This window comes from Rattus norvegicus, chromosome 7 (genome assembly GCF_036323735.1).
Source record: "Rattus norvegicus strain BN/NHsdMcwi chromosome 7, GRCr8, whole genome shotgun sequence".
NCBI classification, from domain to species: domain Eukaryota; kingdom Metazoa; phylum Chordata; class Mammalia; order Rodentia; family Muridae; genus Rattus; species Rattus norvegicus.
In genome coordinates, this window is record NC_086025.1 from 116,185,604 (window position 1) to 116,205,600 (window position 19,997).

General features: G+C 54.0%; 1 protein-coding gene across 3 annotated transcripts; it reads right to left on the reverse strand.

The window, feature by feature from the left end:
- Positions 1-1,125: 1,125 nt before the first annotated feature.
- Cyb5r3 (cytochrome b5 reductase 3) lies at positions 1,126-18,687 on the reverse strand. Of its 3 annotated transcripts, none has more exons than NM_138877.1 (9): positions 18,629-18,687; positions 12,324-12,455; positions 9,211-9,283; positions 8,837-8,943; positions 7,781-7,910; positions 7,334-7,417; positions 7,080-7,165; positions 5,970-6,069; positions 1,126-2,247 (listed from the first exon to the last, which is right to left on the reverse strand). In NM_138877.1, the coding sequence occupies exons 1-9, from the start codon at positions 18,647-18,649 to the stop codon at positions 2,075-2,077; spliced, it is 906 nt and encodes a 301-aa protein (NP_620232.1). In that variant the 5' UTR covers positions 18,650-18,687; the 3' UTR covers positions 1,126-2,074. The 3 variants fall into 3 exon arrangements, with proteins under 3 accessions (NP_620232.1, XP_006242127.1, XP_038934366.1); XM_006242065.5 differs by lacking the exon at positions 18,629-18,687 and adding an exon at positions 16,940-17,016; XM_039078438.2 differs by lacking the exon at positions 18,629-18,687 and adding an exon at positions 16,645-16,706.
- Positions 18,688-19,997: the final 1,310 nt, after the last annotated feature.

Below are 19,997 nucleotides of genomic sequence, written 5' to 3' on the forward strand. Positions count from 1 at the left end.
CTTACTGTACAGAGACTATTCACAAGTTCTGCAACTCTAGAGAACCCTGACTAATACAACATCTAACTCTGGAGTTGGGACTAGTTTGAGGCTTTTTTGAGGGCAGTTCCACTGACCTCCTCCATGACAATGGGGCTCTGTGATCAGACTATCACCTTTGTGCAGCAAACACTGCCTAGTCAGTGCCCCCCAGCTTCTCCAGTCACCAGTTTTCTCCAGGTTTTTGAAGCAGCTTGTTCCAATCATAGAGTTCTCAAACTCACATTCTCCACCTGAGCTTCTGCCCCAGCAGGACGAGGTCTTCACATCCCAACTGTCTCATCAGAGGTAGCATGCTGGCTGGTTTTGTGTCAACTTGACACAAGGTAAGATTGATCAGAGAGGAAAAAGCCTCAGTTGAGGAAATGCCACTGTGAGATCCAGCTGTAAGGCATTTTCTCATTTAGTGATCAATTGCAGAGGGCCCAGCCCATGTGGGTGGGGCCGTCCCTGGGCTGGTGGTCCTGGGTGCTATAAGAAAGCAGGCTGAGCAAGCCATGGGGAGCAAGCCAGTAAGCAGCACTCCTCCATGGATTCTGCTGTTTGAGTTCCTGCCCTGACTTCCTTCAATAATGAACAGTGAGAGTTACAGAACATGTGAGCTGAATAAACCCTTTGCTCCCCAACTTGTCTTTTTGGCCATGGTATTTAGTAGAAACAATAGAAACCCTAAGACAGGTGGCTTTCCTGCCACCCGGTTTTAAGAACAGCCCACACTTCCACCTGATCCGTCTTTAAGTGACCATCTTACAAGTGTAATCTGTTTAGCACCTTCCCCAGCAAAATCCAGAGCCGAGGATCAGGGAAGGGAGGGCAGCAGGAGAGGCAACCCAGGGAAGCACTAGCCTGTGACCTGGGAAGAGCATGAACAAGCCTCCCATGCCCCACCTTCCACAGGGCTATCCTGAGGTGGGAATGGCTGTCATCAGGACAGTGACAGACAGGACAAGGCTGGGCTCCCAGTCTACTTTCTCCACTGCCCAAACTCCGAATGGGCAGTGTAAATGCATATCTGAAACAAAATAACATGTCTGTCCCCGACAGCCCTCCTCTCCTCCCTGGTCCCCTGAGAGACACCAGAAGGGCCAGGATTTGCAAAGTTTTATTTTAACTCATTTTGCCCATAAATGACTAAAAAAAGCCAGTGTGCAGGAGGCTGTCTGCTGTCTGCTGAAGGCAGCGCCAGGCACCGGGTCTGTCTCCGAGAAAAGAGGCTCTGCTCAGAACCCCCCAGGCTGGGAACCAGATGGGAGGGAGGTATGGGATGGAGAAACAAGCCAGGTACCCCAAGGTCTACCAAACTCTGTTGGGCTGACAACTTAGGGTGCTCAAGGCATCATGGAGGGGAGGGGCAGTGTGTGGGGTTTTGGAAGGGTCCACGTGCTGACCCAAGGAACTCCTGGCCAGCAAGTGGGGGCTGGCCTGTCACTGCCAGACACCCTCCTAAGAGAACCTCTGGGTGTCACTGTCTAATGTAGTGTTTAGGGGCACAGACCAGGCCATAGCCTAAGGCAGTAGGTGGTTAGGTGACAGGCATGGTTCCTAGGACTGTAGATAACTGTTTACCTTTCATTTCCTTACTACACATTGCGGTCCATGGTAACGGGTAGACATGGTACTAACAGCTCTCTGACTCCTCTCTCTCTGTCTCTGTCTGTCTCTATGTCTGTATCTGTCTCTCTGTCTATCTCTGTCTATCTCTGTCTCTCTGTCTCTCTGTCTCTGTATGTGTATGTGTGTGTGTATAAAGGGGTGGTCATGGACCATCTCTGGTAATGGCCAGTTAGTACCAGACAGAAGCCTATTCAGAAAGTGGTCAACAGAAGCCACCTGATACACAGGCCTGCTCCCAAAGGGGCCCCTCAGGGGCCAGTACAGCTGGATGACCAGGGCTGGGCAGGCCAGGCTGAACCCAGGCCCCAGCATGGATGTGGGCATATGTCAGGGTAAAGGACAGTAGTGGGGAAGGAAGGGGTGGAAGGTGGTTGTGGTGAGTGCGTGAGCAGCAGGCATGGGAGTGGCCAGCATCCAGCCATCAGAAGGTGAAGCATCGCTCCTTGGGATGGCCCACACGCTCCAGGTTTGGCAAACAGGCAAACTGGATCATCGGTGGGGGTCCACACATCAGTATCAGTGTCTCCTCCCCAGGAGGTGGAAGATGGTCCCTGATCATCTCCTCATTCACGAAGCCTTGGCTATAGTCCCAGGCTGTAGAACAAGAAACCAGGTGAGTCAAAGTGAGATCCGGTGCCCACCTGACCTGCTGCCCACCCCACCCAGAGTTCTGCTGTCTGTCCTGCCCTCTCCTGCCCTCTCACAGATGATCTACTTCCCTTTCAGTAAACCTATCCTGTTGTGGTCCCCAAACCCATGACCTCCCGACAGCCTACAACTGGAACACAAGGCCTTCGTGACTCCCCTGCCCCACATGCCCCATAGGGTTATTTGGTGTGGCAGTGCTAAGAATGAGACTCAGCCCATGCATGCTAAACAAGGGTCCCCCTGGGCCATGGTGTAGCATGTGGACTTCACTTTATAGAAACCAAGGCCCAGAGGACCCAGAATTGTTCAAGGTCAAACCAGCCAGTCTCCCTTCCCTAAGGAGGTACTCAGCCCAGGCTGGTCAGAATGACATTTGCTACACCTTGAACCCCAGCTATAGCTCACTGCCTCATTCTGCCACTGCAGTCAGCCCATTGGTCTTATTCACAGCAGCATCCTGGTCCCTGGTGTAAAACTGTCACTCAGTAAACAATGAGCAAGCCAGGTGAGATTACAGGCTTATGAGTGTACTCCTAGCAAGGACAGCTTTAGGTCCCCTGAAATAGCCGCATGCAAGGACAGTCCAGGATCTGACACCAGTGGACTCAAACTCTAGGCGTGGGCCATGCCAGTTCAGGCACGCTCTCTCTCCTGCTTGGGCCTGTGAATGCACCACTTCCTGTTCCTCATAACGGGCACTGCATCAGACAGAAGGCAGCCCACAGAGGCTACGGTGGGCTCTGGTCCAATGCTGACTTTTAAGAGAAACAATTCTGACACCTCTCAGTCCAACTGAGGGTCCCTGGTGCAGGCCAGTCCCTGAGCTGTGCCCAGTGGGCCATCCTCCAGCTTGGGTTTAGAGGTAGACAGGAAGAGGCAGTAGCAGAGCACAGGGACAGCAGGCCACTGACACCTGCTACTAAGGCTGCTTCTTAGACGCAGGGCTCCATGGGGTCTGGCACAGGCCCTCGAACCTTCCAGTCCCCTCACTCAGGACTATCTCTGCCTTGTCTCTGCCCTTTGCAAGCCAAAGAGGGCATCCTCAAAGCCTAAACCCCAACAGAAACACACAGAAGCTTGAAGTGAGAAAGGCACAAGGGCCAAGGAGATGGCTCAGTGGGCAAAGGCACTTGCTGTATAAGCCGAGTCTGCTGACCGGAATTCGATTCCACAAACTTGTCCTCTAACCCCCCGACATGTGCTGAGGAATGCAAACCCCAACACACACACACAATAAGAAGGTTAATTTCTTAAAAAGGTGTTGGCTGGCAGGGAGGCACTGCTGATAGGATGTCTCCTCTCTGGGTTCCCAGGTACAGGGGGAACTAATCTAGTCCCAGGGGACCCAGGACTGGGAAGAACCCAGGGTGCTTGATCAATAATGTCTTCCAGCTCATGGACACCATGAGTTAAGTAACAGGACACATGTCCCTTTGCACCCTGGCTCCCAGGGGTGTCAGAGTGACACACGAGGCCCCATGTGTATCAGACAGGCGTCACCGCCATGCTTTTGGGTGAGCCTGACTCCAGGCCAGCCCTTGTTTTTCTTCCATTCCTAAATTCCATTTGTAGCCCTCTGACTCAGTTCATGAGTCACTGCAAGCTTCCGAGGATTCCTCTGGAATGAGGCATGGTGCAGACAAATGGCTGCCCAGGCGTGAGCATTCTAACAGTGCACACAGGTACACAGGCCAGGCTCACTGGGCCTTTTTGGATGGTGTTTTGTAATTCAGGTCCCAAAGGTGACCCTGGGAAACCTAGCATTCACCATACATGTGGGCCTTGTGTCTTGCTGGGTCTTAAGGGACTGTTGCTGCTTCCCTGTGGGTCAAGGTGGTATTGAATAAAGGGACCGGGGCTGGAGAGATGGCTCAGTGGTTAAGAGCACAGACTGCTCTTCCAGAGGTCCTGAGTTCAATTCCCAGCAACCACATGGTGGCTCACAACCATCTGTAATGGGGTCCAATGTCCTCTTCTGGTGTGTCTGAAGACAGTGTACTCACAGACATAAAATAAATAAATTAAAAAAAAAAATAAAAAAATAAAGGGACCGACCGATTACCCAACCCTTGCCCTAGCCCCGGGAAACCAGCCCTGGGAGGCAGTCTGCATTTCCACGAACCACCACAAAGGGGCAGCACTGGCCCTGACCCTGCAGGAGGGCAGTCATTCTCCAGATAGCTGCTCCCTGGCAAGCCCACCTCCCACTCCTCCCTTCTTTACTAGAAGAAAAGCAGCCCTTCAGACACCACACCCAGTGCCCCGCTGACTCATACACGCATTGCTTGGCCTTGTTAAATAGCTGTTCCTTCCGACTGAAACTCCTTCCAGCCAGGAGGAGAAGGGAGGCCTAGGCTCATAAACCTCCAGAAATTTGGGACTCACCAGGGCCTCCCTGGGGTTACAAAAGCAGTGAGGTGTGTGGAAAGGGCAGACTCTTCGGTGGAGCTGCCTGCAAGATGCACAGCAGGGCCTGGGATGCCCCCGTCATGGGCCCATGCTGGGATGGGCTTCTTGCTGATGCAGCTACTTTTTAGTCACCAGGTTCCAGTTAGTGACCCTTCAGCTGTGCTCCTCTAAAACCCCAATAAACTCCCTGGGCACCAAGGTGGACTTGGATGGAATCATTCCTTTGTTCTATTTTTGCCCTCTCTACCCAAGATAAATACAAACAGTCTATCTTTGGCCTCTCTGTGTGGGATTAATACAAACAGTCTATCTTTGCCCTCTCTATCTGGGGTGACTAGAAACACTCTCTTTGCCCTATCTACCTGAGGCTAATAGAAACAGCCTATCTTTGCCCTTTTTGTCCGGGATGACCAGATATAGTCTTGGAGTATGCAGGGAAGGGGCGGGGGTTGTTTTCTTTACAGCAAAGAGGGCACAATGTTGAATTTTGTTGCTGTGTTAAGAGGACAGGTCTCATGTAGCCCAGGCTGGCCTTGAACTTGCTATGTGGTTGAGAATGACCTTGAACTTCTAACCCTTCTGCTCCCACCTCTCCTGAATGCTGAGATTTCGAGTGTATGGCACCATGTCCAGGTAGTGATGCTGTAGGTGAGACAGGGGCTTCACCCACACAGAGTGAGCAGGATGCCCACTGAGCCCACGCCCACATGCAGGTGACCTCTCTATACCCTTATGGTTACCCAGAGCAGGGAAACGAAGGACAGCTCAGTTCCCAGAGAGCACACTCACAGGAGTTCGGGGGCCTCATTTCCTCCTTCCCACACAGCTCCTCCACAGCACACATGTGAACTTAGCCCACAACTTATGCGGGTGCATGGCAGCGTCGGGGCAACCAGAACAACCTAGCCTTTCCCCCAGAGTGACCAGAAAGCACACATACGAAGACTGTTCTAGGTTAAAAACCACACAGAAGCAGCCACCCCAACCCTCAGCACTGCCCCAAGGCCTGTCCCAAAGTGAGCCAGGCCCATGGAGATAAAAGACTTCTCTGCCAGCGGGGGCTGTCTGGGGGACTGGGAAGCAAGGTCTGAGGTCCCCACCCTGGCTCTGCTGCTTCCTAGCTGTGCGAGGTGGGCACTTCCCCTCTCTGAGGTTTGATTTCTCTGTAGTTATGAGCAGGCCACGAGTACTAAATGGGCCTGGTGAAGGCTCAGGGCTGAGGGCTGCCTCCCGCCCCACCAGTGGTTCCCCATGCTCACCATCGGGGGCTTTGTCCACTGTGTACCAGAGCTTGAAGCGAGAAGAATGTTCGTTCCTCAGTTCCTCCAGCTCAGGCCGCAGCAGGATGTCTTTCTCGGACTGCAGGAGACAGGCCTCTCAGTCAAGACAGGTGACTCAGGGACTGACTGCCTTTGAGGACCTCGACAGGGACAGACCCAAGGGTAGTCATCCCACCCCTGTGGGCTGCACTCAGAGGCAGATGCTGAAGCTCCCTGGAATCCTAGTGACATGGTGGCTTTCTCCAGCCACCTTGCCTAAAGAGCTCCTCAAAGCTGCTGGCCAGAAGGCTCCTTATAAAGGGAGCCTGTGAACAGGCATGGTGGCACATGTCTGTAATCCCAGCATTCAGAGGCTGAGGCAGGGGGATCTTGAGTTCAGGACCAGACTCCACTATAGTAAATTTACTGCTGGCTTAAGCTTTCTCTCTCTCTCTCTCTCTCTCTCTCTCTCTCTCTCTCTCTCTCTTTCTCTGTTTCTGTCTCTCTCCCCGCCCCTCCCTGTGCTCCCCCTCGTGGAAGAGCTGGGCCACACAGACCCTGGGGACAAGATGACCTGATTCATATCTGAGAAGCACAAAGTGCCAGGGTCTGGTCTCTACACTGCTGGGACACATGGGACTCGGCTTGGTCTCCCAAGAGACATCACATTACTTCATATTCAGACCCAGCACAGAGGACCGGAGAAGGTTCTTGAAGAAGGTCTTGCTCCACTGGCTTGTTCTACCTGTGAGAAGTGCAGGGCAGAAGGGGCAAGCCACTCATCCTAGACCTCACAGCAGCTCACAAAAGCCAGGTTCAACCATGCTCAGGGCATCACGAGGGCTTGCATCCTAGGCCTCTCTCTGCCCAGGCCAGTGTCCCAGAGTCCCCAGTCTGCCTGAGGTGAGGGCTGCACCAAGTGTAGAGGGAGGAGTGGAACAGGGAGAGGCTGGTGCTCCCACTGCAGCAGCTGCCCGCCCCTACTGCTGACAGAATGTTTGAGCTGCCCCTCATTCCACACATCCTTGGCATCTCTGCAGAGCCATTTAGACTCTTGCCCAGGGCCTGGCCGAGTCCCAGGTCTGCACATTCTGGGGACTGTTCACTGACCTGGTTGGCGAAGAGCAGATAGCACACAGTGTGGTCGTTCGGGTCCTTCAAGACGGCTCGGATCACCTGCAGCATTGGGGTGATGCCTGTAAAGCAGGACCCACATGCGCTGAGTGCCTGCCGGAGCACGCCAGGCACCCAAGCAAGGAGACAAGTGGGACACCCAGGTCTGGCCACAGACCTCCCTCCTGCCATGCCTCCTCCCACCCCCACATTCTGACCCACCACAGCTCAGCCAGGGTTCTGACCCTTACCTGTCCCTCCTGCAATCATGCCTACAGACTTCACCGTCCTGACAACAGGGTTGGACTTCTTGTCTGCACGGATGGCGAACTTCCCTGGAAAGAAAAGGAAGGAGCAGCTGAGCCCTGTGGGGTCCAGGGCAGGGAAAACACCACACAGCCCTAGCCAGCTGGAGTGAAGATAAGAATCTGCTTGAGTAAGTCCCCTATGGACAAGATGCCACAGGTGAGCAGAGTGACCGTAGCCCCCAGCACAGCCAGGGACAGCCAGGGACAGCCAGGGACAGCCAGGGACAGCCAGGGACAGCCCCTGCACTGGCACTTAACCTCTAAGCAGCCAACAACCAAGGTAGGGGAGAACACCACCTGTCCCCTCCAAGCCCCGCCCCAGACACAGCACCCCCAGCTTTCCAGTCCCCAGAGTCCCTCCCAGTCCCCAGGGGTGCCTGCTCTAATCACCTTTGCCCTGGTAGACCAGTAGCCCATTGGGGCCCCGGAATTCAATGGTGTCTCCAATATTCATGTTTTCCAGGTACTGAGACATTTTCCCTCCAGCTGGAAACTTGGGATGCGTGTCCTTGAAGTAAACCTGCAAGCCAGGTGGGGATGTCTCAGTCCCCACCCCTCGTGGGAAGCCAGCACCTCCCCTAAGATACCACTCACCCAAACTTAAGCCTTCCATCCCCCACCTCCCAATCACAAGGCTTCCACCTGCCACACAGGGCTAATAGGGAGGGTCGTGTCAGTGCCTCCGAGAGGCCAAGATTCTGTGTGCGTCTGCCTGCACTGGGGCCTCAGCTCAGCCCTGCCCTCCCCTCCTGGTGCATGCATGCTTCAGCAGTCACACAAACATCCCTCTTCCTTCCGGGACCCTGTGGGATCACTGCCTATGGGAACATGGCCAAAGAATATGGGGACAGAAGAGCAGCAATGTCCCTGTCAGGGCTGGGCCATTTCCCTAAGGGCCTAGACCTCAGAGACAAGCAGGAGTCTGGGGGATGGGGAAGGGGAGACATGGGCACTGGCATAGAGGCTCCAGTAGGGGTCTTTATCTCTTTATCCAGGGCCAACAGGAGCTAATGGAGACTCAGGTTGGAGAGCCTATCATCTATGCCCCACCCCCGCCCGCTAGACTCCCCCACCTCTCTGTACTCATTTCTGCCAGTAATTCCAACCCAGAACAGATGCTCGGTCCACGACCAATTTCCTTTGTCTCAGGCCGACTGGGGCATACAAGACCCTGTCTAGCCCTAGGGATGTCCCCATCCCCATCCCTGTTCCCATCCCCATCCCTGTCCCCAACCCCAAGGTCTTGCCCTGCACTTCTGACCCTCAGTTCTCAAGCCCTCCTGGAAGGCTGCTCTCCTCCCTCACCACCTGTTCCACACCCACTCTTCTCCAGGTCTCCCTTTCTGTCACCTGAGTAGAAAGCAGGTTCTCACACACACACACACACACACACACACACACACACACACACACCCTACCCCTGCAACCTTGCCACGGAGACCCCACCTTGACCACCAAGTCCACAAAGCCCTTGTCATCATCACTAGACACAGGGGTGTAGGGACGAATGACCAAGTTGCCATCGATCCTGGTGGAGAGGTAGATGTGCTGGCCTGTAAGACAGGAAATGGTGGCTTGAGGTCAGGCACTATCCCCTCAGGAGCTGATCTTCCCGGGGCCTACACCCATCTCACCGTCAAACGCTGGCCTGGCCTTGGCTCCCTCTGTTCCCTCCACATCATTCCCAGTGTACCTCGGCATTGGTCTCTACACCCGTGCTGGTGCCACAGCCAAGGACACAGGCCCATCCTGCAAGGCCAGGTACGGCCCCCTCCTCCCACTCTTGACTGCAGAGAGGAGACGGGGTTGGGCAGACTCACCGATAGGAAGGCCCAGGATGTGCTGGGGCGAAGGGAGTGCAAATCGGAAGCGCCGAGTGTCGTGGCTGATAATCTGCAGAGAGGTAGAGCTGCTGGACCAGAGCCCCCACCTCACAGTGACATTGATGTCACCAGCACACACATATGGCGCAGGGCAGCAGGGGCAGGTGCACGTTCAGTGGGCCCAAAGAGGGCCACGTAGCAGGGCAGACAAAATGGTCCCAAAGGGAGAATGCCAGACAACCCAGAAAATTTCAGGACATGGCGGGAAGGAGCCATATTGACCCTAAGTGGAACTGGAGGGGCCTAGGGTAACAGGAGCAACTTATGACTGGACTAGAGAAGAAGCAGAGAGAGACAGGTGCCAAGCCTGGCAGTAGAAAATTCTAGAAGTCACTGCAGCCAAAACCCCACAAGTGAGAGGCTGTGCAGGGCCAGGGACCATAGCAGCTTCCATTGCCTGGGTTGGCCACAGTCAAGAGCTCAAAGTCAGGTGACCATCCTCCATTCAAACCTGGAATGTGGTGGCTACTTCCCCTTCAAGGATGATCAGGGGCTGCTTAAAAGCCTGAGAAACAGTCCTGAGGCTGCCATAGGAAGGCCGAAAAATCTGCTGGTGAGTTACGTCAGAGCTAACTCTGGCCCCTACTCCTGGCATCCAACCTGGCCTTGGGAAGAGCCGGCAGCTGCAGGGCCATACCCACATGAGCCGGTGTCCACAGACGGACACAGCACTGACACCCGGGATGCAATGTTTCCCCACCTTGGCTCAGTCTGAGGAAGAAGGCCTTGCCCCTCAGGAGGAGGTTAGCAAGAGGAAGCCATCTGGTAGCGCAACATCCCTGAACATTTGAGCAGAGGAAACACTTGCAGAAGCCCAACTGGGTACCACATGGGGCAAACTGTGGCCACCCTGCCTCCCAGCACCTTTGGACTGGGCCAAATGTAGCCTCGTCCTGACCAGGAGCAGAGTCCAGAGCTATTGACTGGGCCAAAGGGCCAAGGACAGGCACCACCTTTCAGGGTTTATTTCTGGAGGAAGTGCCGATAACTGACTACTCAGACGACCTCGGCCACAGAGCAGGTCCTGCTGCTGACCGGGAGGGGCAGTGCCAGGCTGTGGAGGGGAAGAGAAGAAACTGAACTCCAGAAACGCCAAGTGCTCGTTCAATGAGGATGGCAGGGTCCCCAGTGTGTGGTCTCCCCTCCTTTTAAAAGACACTAGACAGTCACAAAAACAAAACAAAACAACCAAACAAAACAACGCACTTTGAGTTCATGAGAACCTATCTGCACTGTGTGAGTGAACCGTAACCAGGCTTCAGGTTTCCAAAACAACACACCACAGGGCTGGGCCAGCCACGGGTGGGGAGGGGAAGTCCCACAGCACAAGTGGAACCTTTACAGTGACACACAAGTCATGCCATTTAAGAATTAAATGGCAGTATAGAGAAGAGAGAAAATACAAAAATTAAAAACAAAACCAGGTTACAAGGCTGAGGCTGAGGGTCAGAGCTCTGGGGACCTTGCTCAGGCCCTGGGTCCCATCTTCTGCAACACACAACAAGCCAGAAACCTGACAAACAATAAGGTTTAAAAACATGACACTGGTTCTGGTGGCTCGAGCCTCTAATCCCAGCACTGAGGATCTCTGAGTTCAAGGCCAGCCTGGTCTACAGAGAGTTCCAGAATAGCCAGGGCTACAAAACAAAAAAACAAAAACAAAACAAAAGCAAAAACAAAACCACAAGAACTCCATTTTGGTAAGAAAAAAACTTACATATGTGTAAGGCCTACTGAGAAGCTACAGGGGTCTCATTACATACATGTCCACATATGTGTAAGGCTTTCTGAGAAGCTACTGGGGTCTCATTACATACTGGGGTCTACATATGTGGTAGGCTTACTGAGAAGCTACAGAACTCATTAGGACGGGACTTTTATTTTTTTTTAAATTTTCCCCTTCTGTCTCCTCTACAGATTGGAGAACATCACAGGCATGCATACATGAGTCCCATCAGCTCCCTAGGAGGTTAATCCCGTGGTCACACATACAGAGTGGAGACCTGGGTCCCGGCGCCTGAAGCCAAGGCTCCTCTACTCTTCTGGACTCTGACTCTGCTCTCTGAAAGAATTTTCCTGCCACACCCTTCTGGAAGCAACTAGGGGAAGCCAGGAATAGAGCAGGGAGTGCCCTGAGGAAAGGGAGGGAAGGCAGCTGAGTCCTGGCCAGAAGTGGCCTGGTGCAGACAAACTTCACGGAGGCAAGCAGAGGCAGACATCCAGGCTAACAGGCATGGCTGTATCTACCACAGCGAGCAGGGGAAGGGATGAGCTCTTATCTCCAAGTGGCAGGGTGTTCAGCCTCTTACTCTGCTCCCCAGGCTAAGCAGGGGTGTGTACCCCAAAGTCCCAAAGGGCCTCTCCCATTCTGACACTCCGTGGGACAGTGAACATGGTGGGAGACTGTCATAGGGTGTTATGTCACCCTCTGGTATAACTGTTATCACTTGCATCAAGCAGCTGTGACCACTTGCAAGACACGCCCCACCCCCCAGACTGGGCCTATAGTTGCTTTCCCCCATAGGATGGTCTGGGAAGGGTGACTGGATGCTCGCCTGAAGTTCCAGCCACTCCCTCCTGCACCTCCCAGGCAGCTTTGTGATTCTGCCTGAACCGACCTGGCCTTGGGGTCTCCGGAAGTACTATAGTGTACAGACAAGAGAGGGTTAACTCAGGGGACAAGTCACCTGTGCCATGTGGGGAAATCCATCATCCACATCAGGCTTCTTGCTGGCATGGCTGTCTTGGGGTCACCCATAGTCACCCACGCTTTGTCAGTAAGCTCAATAAAGCTACTGGTTTCCCAGAGTGCTTTTGGTGGAATGGTACTTTGGTCTGTCATCCTGCCTCTCTGAGGGAGTGGGAGTTTGTTTCTATCTCCCCAGGGAGAGTTCACACCACAGAGAGCAGGGACTGAACCCCTCTGTCACTTCTCCATGGCCTTGGTGGGCAGGTTGCAATATGGGGGAGGGGGATGGAGGGGCAGTGTAGGTACCTGGGAGCCACAGGGATGCTGGGCGGGGGTTGGGGGGGTGGAGCAGGGCACTCACCTCCTTGTCGATGAGCCGCAGAGGGTACTTGATGTCGGGGTTCTCGAGGGTGATGGCCGGTGAGGAGCGCTGAAACAGCTTCATGAAGAGGCTGTAGACGAACCAGACCGGGGAGAGTACCACTCGGCTCAACTGCAAGGACAGAGCGGAGCCCAGGTCAGCACAGGGTCCTGCGCCCACCTTACAGGTGACACTTCACCAGCATCCTTGGGCCTTTCCTCCTGTGACCTTTCCTCTCCAGCCTTGTCAAGTGAACTCCATTCGGCAGCTCACCAGGAGAAATGACCAAAACCAGACTCAACGACATTTGCTGCACCACTCAGTCCTCTGTGCCCAGCACCATGAGGAAGCTTCAAAAAACCTTGAACTTCTGACTCCTGCCCCCAAGTGTAGATATTACAGACCTGTGCCATGCATGGTGTGCAAGCACTCTGTGGACGGAGTCAAATCCCAGGCCCAAGTTCCAGTTCTCAGCCTGGCTCCGAATCCACCTAAGAGCCCTTCACTGGCCACGGGGCTCCAAGCGTCTATGCGCCAGTTTCCTAGGGGCCACTGATGAGCACAGGCCTGGAGCGTCTATGCGCCAGTTTCCTAGGGGCCCACACATCTCTGCGACAGTTTCCTAGGACTTCTATACTTTTTCCTCCTTGCTTCTACCCAGATCCAAGGAAACAAGCCAGTGAGGGTGGATAAGTTGAGTCACTTCCCATAAACAAAGACCCTGAGTCTGTCCCTGGACGCTGGGCTGCCTTCAGCACTGGCTGGGCACTGTTCCTCACTGGCTGAGTAGCCCTGGGCAACTGTTTTGGGAAGTTGGGCTTGGCTGAAGAAGTGAGTCACTGGATTTGGCTCCCGCCCTTTCTCTGCTCCCTGGTTAGCAGGGATGTGAACAGCCTCAGCAACAGGTCCCTACTTCCTCTACCTGACAGACGACAGACAGACAGCACAAGCAGAGATCTTTCCTTCTGGTCATTTCTGTCAGGAGCGGAGTGAGGAAGTGCTCTCATTCACTGAAGCCCATTGGTTGGTTGGCCCAGCCCCAGGGTCCCCATCCCTCAAAGCCCTGCCCTGTAGCTCTGTCTGAGCCTCTTGTCCCATCTGCAAACAGAAGGTGAGGCTCATCATGAGGTACTCTTCCCAGGGAGCAGTCAGTTAATCTGGGAGCCCTCCCCCACCCCAATCCCCAGAGGGGTGTGCAACCTGAGAAGTGGAGGGACCATCAATCAGCCAGATACACTCCTCACCCCCAAACCGGCCTTGCAGGTTCAAGCAGCCCCAGCAGCTAAGGGCCCTTTGTTGGGCCCAGAATAAACTGCCTCTTTCCCAGCCAAGGCCTTACCCCATAGGCCCCTGGTATGCTTATATGAGGACCACGTCCATTTGATGCACACCACTGTACCCAGCACCATATTAGCTCTGTCGCAAGACTCACTGAAAGACCAAGTTGACACCATGAAGTGTAAGCTCAAAAAAACCAAGGTTTGAGGCCCAGCCCAGAACTCAGAAAGGGTTCCCTAGGGCTCTGGAGACAGAGGGGGCTTCCAAAGGCCATGCACAGAGAAAACACCAGTCATATTCCCTGAGCTGGTGCTGCTCTAAGGACAAGGCCTTGTGTTCCTGGGGCCACCCCATTTCAGCTCTTGACTACAAGTGTAGCAGCTACTCCAAGCCATAGAGGGGAAACAAGATAGAGGGAATCATCCTGCCCCAACTCACACCAAAGTCCCGGGACCACATTCAAAGCACCAGATTCTCATGTGCTCTCTCAGGATAAATGGCTGGTCAAGGTGACAAAACCAAACATGAATGCAACAGTGATTTGAATTCAGGACTTCTCTGTCCCATCTTGCTGTTTCTGAGCCACCTCTGGGGACAGGTCCTACTGTGTCCCCATTAGAGTCTGCAGTCAGATACTATTCCCCCTTGGAAGTGGGGAGCATATTTCCAAGCCCAGCCTTCCAAACCATCAAGCTACTTCACCTCCAAGGTGCACAAGGATCCCACCCACCAGCCTTCAACGCATGGGATTTATGGCTTCAAAACAGACTCCACTGCCGGCTCCCTCCACAACTTCCCTAGCTTTGACCTTTGCACATTTTTTTTTCTCTCCCCACGCCCTACTTCTAGATGCATCCAACCAGTAGACATCTGTGAATCCTTCAGAACCTGAGGAGCCATGCCTAGCTAACTAGGCTCTTGGTGCCTTTTCACAGCCTTGGCGTCTCTGTAAGCTTTCTGGGCATGAAGGGCATTCTAGCGATTTTCTGCTACAGAAAATTCCATTGCAGGGAGCAAGACCTCATCCAGAAACCACCACCATTGGAAGTCTTAGGAATGAGCATCAATGACTCCAACCAACTGGGCCCATGCTCAGTGTACTCTGGTTTATCTTCCCCAGCAGGACTGTTGGAGTACCCTGTCGGGCTCACTAGCTGGAGTCCCCTGAGCCTGCAAGCTGGTTTCCCAGGGCCTGTCACACCTGGATTCGTTTCTGACCCTCCATGGTGGGTGCCTGTTGTGGTTTGAACGAGGAGCATCCCCTATAGCTTGTGGATTTGAACACCTGGTCCCCAGTACACGGTGCCGTTTAGTGAGGTCATGGAACCTTTCGGAGTACAACCTTGCTGGAGGAAGAACTTCACTGGGGACAGGCAAACTATCTCTGTTTTCCTATATGTGGCTAAGATATGATCCCTCAGCTCCCTGCTCCCCCTGCCAAGCCTTCCCTGCTCTGACAGACTCTAGTCCTCTGGAAGTATACGCTAAAACAAGCTCTTCCCTAAGTTACCTTTGGTCATAACTAATACAAAAGTCAGTGCAACTGTCTCTACACCCCCACTTAACAAAGGAGGTTTGGAAAGGCCCAACATGTAGCTGACCATCTGTGGACCAGCCTACAACCCTCATTCACCCTAAACCCACCAGTGCCAGGCCTCTGAGTGGGTCCCTAAACATAGGTAGGGTCCCCAAAACAGCCCTGGGCCCAAAATGGCCCCCCTCTCCTGTCTCTGGGTAACTTAGGGTTGCCTAGTCACCACTATGCCAGCACTTGGTGAGGGAGGTACTCTGTAAATATTTGCGGACTTACCACAAGGACAACAACACCCCTCTCTCCTGATCCCTCCTGACTCTCTGACTTCTTACATTGTGTGCAAGTTTCCAAAAACGGGGCAAAAGCCAAGATGGCTCCCTGACGAGGGAAGGGCTCAGCCTGTCCGAGTTGCCTTACAAACCTTTGGCCTAGCACAGGCTGTGGAGGGAGCCATCTGTCCCTGGCACTGGAGCATGCTCAGAAGGTACAGGTTTAATGAGCAGAACTGGCTCCTGGCAGCTCCCAAAAAGCACTGCCCTCTTACCTCAACCCTCAGGCTGCATCTGGGAGGTGCTGTCGTCATTCCCAGTTCAGGTAAGAAAACAGAGGCTTTGGTGACAAGCCTGAACCCAGGGACATGTCTGGACACTGAGAGGGGAGAGGTGAACCTTTCCTATATAGAAATTCCTATCTAGAAAGGCAGCTGTGACAAGCCATCTTAGCTGTTATTCAACAACCTTAGCGGATGCTCCTGTGTCTAAGTGGTGTGTGTATGTGTGTGTGTGTGTGTGTGTGTGTGTGTGTCTCCCAGGGCTAAACCCTATGTCCAAGGAGCTCAAACTAGAGGGGAGACAGACTCAGTCACAGGGGAGCTGCACCAAAGTCAGTAGCAGCAGAGCAAAGGTTTGGTCTCCCAAAGCTAGAGGCCCAACTAGACTGACTTACCAGGGGACTGGATATATTCTATCCTTACTGGCATGGGGTAAACAGGCTGTCCCCCATCCTTCCATGGCACCACCCTAGTCCCAGCAGCAAAGGCCAAGTAAACAGGAGGCAGATGGCCAAGGCCAAGTCCCTGCCCCAGCTTCTCCTCAGCTGTACACACACACACACACACACACACACACACACACACACACACACCCCTCTCAGTTTTAAGTCCTTAAAGGCAGCTGCCTCCCAGACCTTGACCTTGCAGGCCACATTCCAAGGAACCTACCTCTTCTTCTCCTTGCTCTGACAGCAAAGGGAGGTAAAGAAACTGGGTTCCAGGGTCCCAGGAGGGAGCCCCCAGCTCACTCACTATAGCTAAGGGATGCACAGCCTGTTCCTCACCCACGGGACATCCTGCCTGGGCTTCTCACTGTGGCATTCCCCCCCTCTAAAGCCCTGGAATCCATTCTGCCCAGGCTGGATAGAGAAGGTTGGTAGAGAGTTCAGTCCCCGCCTCCCTCCGGGTGCCAGCTCCCTGACCTGGGGCTTAGACAAGCCAGTCATAGGCTCCCTTACCTGCCCACCACCCACTCTCCTGCTGTCCTGCCAGGATCAAGTGACCACAGCCCTCCTGATCTTGTTCTAAGTGGGAGGAAGTGGGAGGATATGGAGGAAATCCTGAAACAGGGGGGCTCTGGGCTGGGCTCCAGACAATGGGGGAAGGGAGCCCAGGAGGAGGAACAGGTGGATAATTGAGCCACCTTCTGTGGAATCTAAGCCACCAACCAGGCCCAGAGTCACTAGGAGCTACTGGGCAGACCTTATATACTCTACAAAAGGAATGGGTCTATCAGGGCTGGCTGGAACTCACAACAGGCAGAGAGGCAGTCCAGAGCAGCGGGCCAAGCATGCAACGTTTTCCAGATGGACAGCAGGCTCAAGTGCCATCCTCTGTGTTGGGGCCCCCTATATATGTAGGAGGCCTCCCACAGGGCCTGCATGGCCCAGATAAGACATCTGGTACACTCAATGCCCAGACACAGAGCACATGGGCCTCCAGGCCTAATATGCATCGTGGGCACTGAGGACTGTAAGACCCCAGTCAGTTCCATAAATCAAAGACAGTACCGAGCGACTGTTGGACAGATGAGGCCATGGTGGGGCCTCCTGATAATTAGAGTTCTACTACCTGCAAGGAATGACTGGAATTGACAGAAAAGCCAGGTGCTGGGGTACCACCGACATGGTCCAAAAGGTGAGGAGAGCCTGGAAGGCAGGGGAAGGTGAGAGATAGGCAGTGTCTGGGGAAACTGGTCAAAATGTCATTATGTCGTGTTGTCACTCTGGGGTTTGCCTTGGGCCACGCTGCTCCTTAGATGGTCCAGCCTTGATTGGCCACTCTCTCAAGAGCAAATGACATGCCAAGAAGACAGCTGACTGTCTTCCCCAGAAGCCCTGGATCTTACAGAGGGGAGGGCACCCTCCAAGACAGGCACTGGCCTAATCTTGTCAGACCCAGACCTGGGTACCTCAAGGGTATGTTTGTGTAATCAGGACTGGGCACAGTTCACATGGATGCTCTGAAGAAATCTGGGAGAAGCTGGGCGGTGGTGGCCCACACCTTTAATCCAGCACGGGATGGACAGAGGCAGGTGGGACTCTGTGAGTTCGAGGGCAGCCAGCCTGGTCTACAGAGAGCATTCCAGGGCTACATTGAGAAACCCCGTCTCCAAAAAAAAACAAAACAAAACAAAAAAACAAAAACATAAAAAAACAAACAAACAAAAGGGAATCAGGAGAGTGGGCTCCAGGATTATTGTGGAAGGGGCCTTGGTCGATCCAGAGTAACAGTGAGATAGCAGATTTATAGATGTTAGAAGGTCCCATCATCCTCAGTGCCCTGGGCTGATGGCCAAGTCTAAGTGACACTTCTTCAGTGACTGCGCAGCTCTGTAACAAGAATGGCCAGAGCTTTCTGGGCGACAGCTGGAAAGATCATAGCCAACTACTTCTTTATGGCAAGAAGATGCATCCAAACCCTGTAGGGACATTCTACACACTTCTCCCATACACACACGCACCCCAAAGTACTCCTCCTGCCAGCTCACACGTGTCCACTATTTACACCTGCCTGTCTTCACACCCACACCCTCATTCTCTCACACACAGCACTATGGGTTCCTCCATGCATACACACCTATGCACCTACAGTCACACTTCACGTTCTCATTTACAAAACCCTCACACGTTTCACATTCCCACGGGCTCAGGCACTTCAACTTTCTCACTCTCACAAGTCACGCCCACTCACGCGGGCGCACACGTCACTCATTCCCTGTCACATTCGCGCACACGGAACAGGGTCTTCAATGTCCATCCCGCGCTTGGGGCCCTCTGGCTTGAGATAGGGCCGGAGTGCCGCGGCCACTTAGCCAGGGCGTGAGTCACGGTCCGCAAAGGGCCGGGTGAGGCGCGGTGCTCATGAAAGGGTGCTGGGCGCCCCGGATCGTCCCGTGATCCCACGGTGCGAGCCTAGAGACCCCAGACCCATGCCGCCTACCGTGCTCAGCTGGGCCCCCATGGTGGCGAAGAAGACAGTGGTGGCACCGTTCTACACCCGCTACTCAGCAAGCCGCTCCCCCAACAACCCGCCCCAGCCGCAACACCTCGGAGGCGGGGACGCCCTGTGGAGCCAGTCAGGAGAGCGGAGGTGGGCGGATAGGGGGCGGGGATTCTAGAATCCCGCCCACTTACGCTTGTGAAGACGGGAGCACGCTCTGAGTGGCTGATGGCGCTGCACGGAAGGGGCTCAGCGAGACTAACTGCTGTAGCGCCCCTGGGTGGCCTCCAGCTGCAGCTTGTTGCTTCTGGGCCTGTTTTGTCCCGGTGAAAAGATGTTGCCCCATGATGGGCTCTCAAATCCCGACCATCAGTCTTGGGAGCTTGCAGGAGCTGATCGTGCTGGCCAGGGCTCTAGTCTCGCCCCGGGGCGTGTTGCCAACACCACTGGCCACCGAGTTCAGGCCACAGAGCCCTGCACTGCCCCATTTCAAGCCTGTGAACCGGTCGTTCCTTCCTGAACAAATCTCCAAACGTACTGGGACCAGTTCCGGATTAAAGTTCAGGTGTCACTTCTTCAACTAGGCCAGCTCTGGCCCTCTGCTCCCTTGTGGGATGCCACTGGTGCAGAGTGGTCTTTGCAGCGCTTCAGTTATCCTGCCTGTTCATTCCTGATGCTCTGCGTCCACACACCCGTCCTACTAGACGGTGGGGCTTCCCCAAGTCAGGAGTCTGCAGTCAGTTCTCTGTGTGCCTGGAACCCAGAACAGAACCTATCACATAGGTACTCTATAAACACTTGCTGAATGTGTGATCTAGTGAGGAGGAGAATATGTCCCTGGAATTCTTCAGCGTGGTGCTGGCCAGATAGGGAATGGAAGGCCGTCTGAGAGCACTCAGAAACTGCAGAGCCTGGAGGTGGGAACAAAGTGGGGAGAAGCAGGAGGTGGGCAAGGCCAGAGAGGCGAGATGGGTGTGGCTGGTGCCTTCAGTGATGTGAGACCCAGATGAGCATGGGAGGGCTGAGTGACTGAATGAGGAAGAGGCTTGCTGCATGAAACTAGGGAACTAGGGCCTTCAATACCGGAAGAGGCAGGTGGATCTGTGTGAGTTCCAGGCTACACCATGGGACTGTACTAGTTACTTTTCTGTTGCTGTGGTAAAACACCATGACCAGAGGCAACTTTAGGAAAGACGGAGTTTATTTTGGCTTACAGTTCCAGAGAGATAAGAGCCCCTTACAGCTGGAAGGCATGGCTGGTCACAAGCAGCAGGTAAATGTGAGTGGAGGAGAAGGATGCTGAGAGATTGCACCTGAACCTTAAATATGAACCTGAGAGAGAACCAGAAGTGGGGCCAGCCTATAAGCT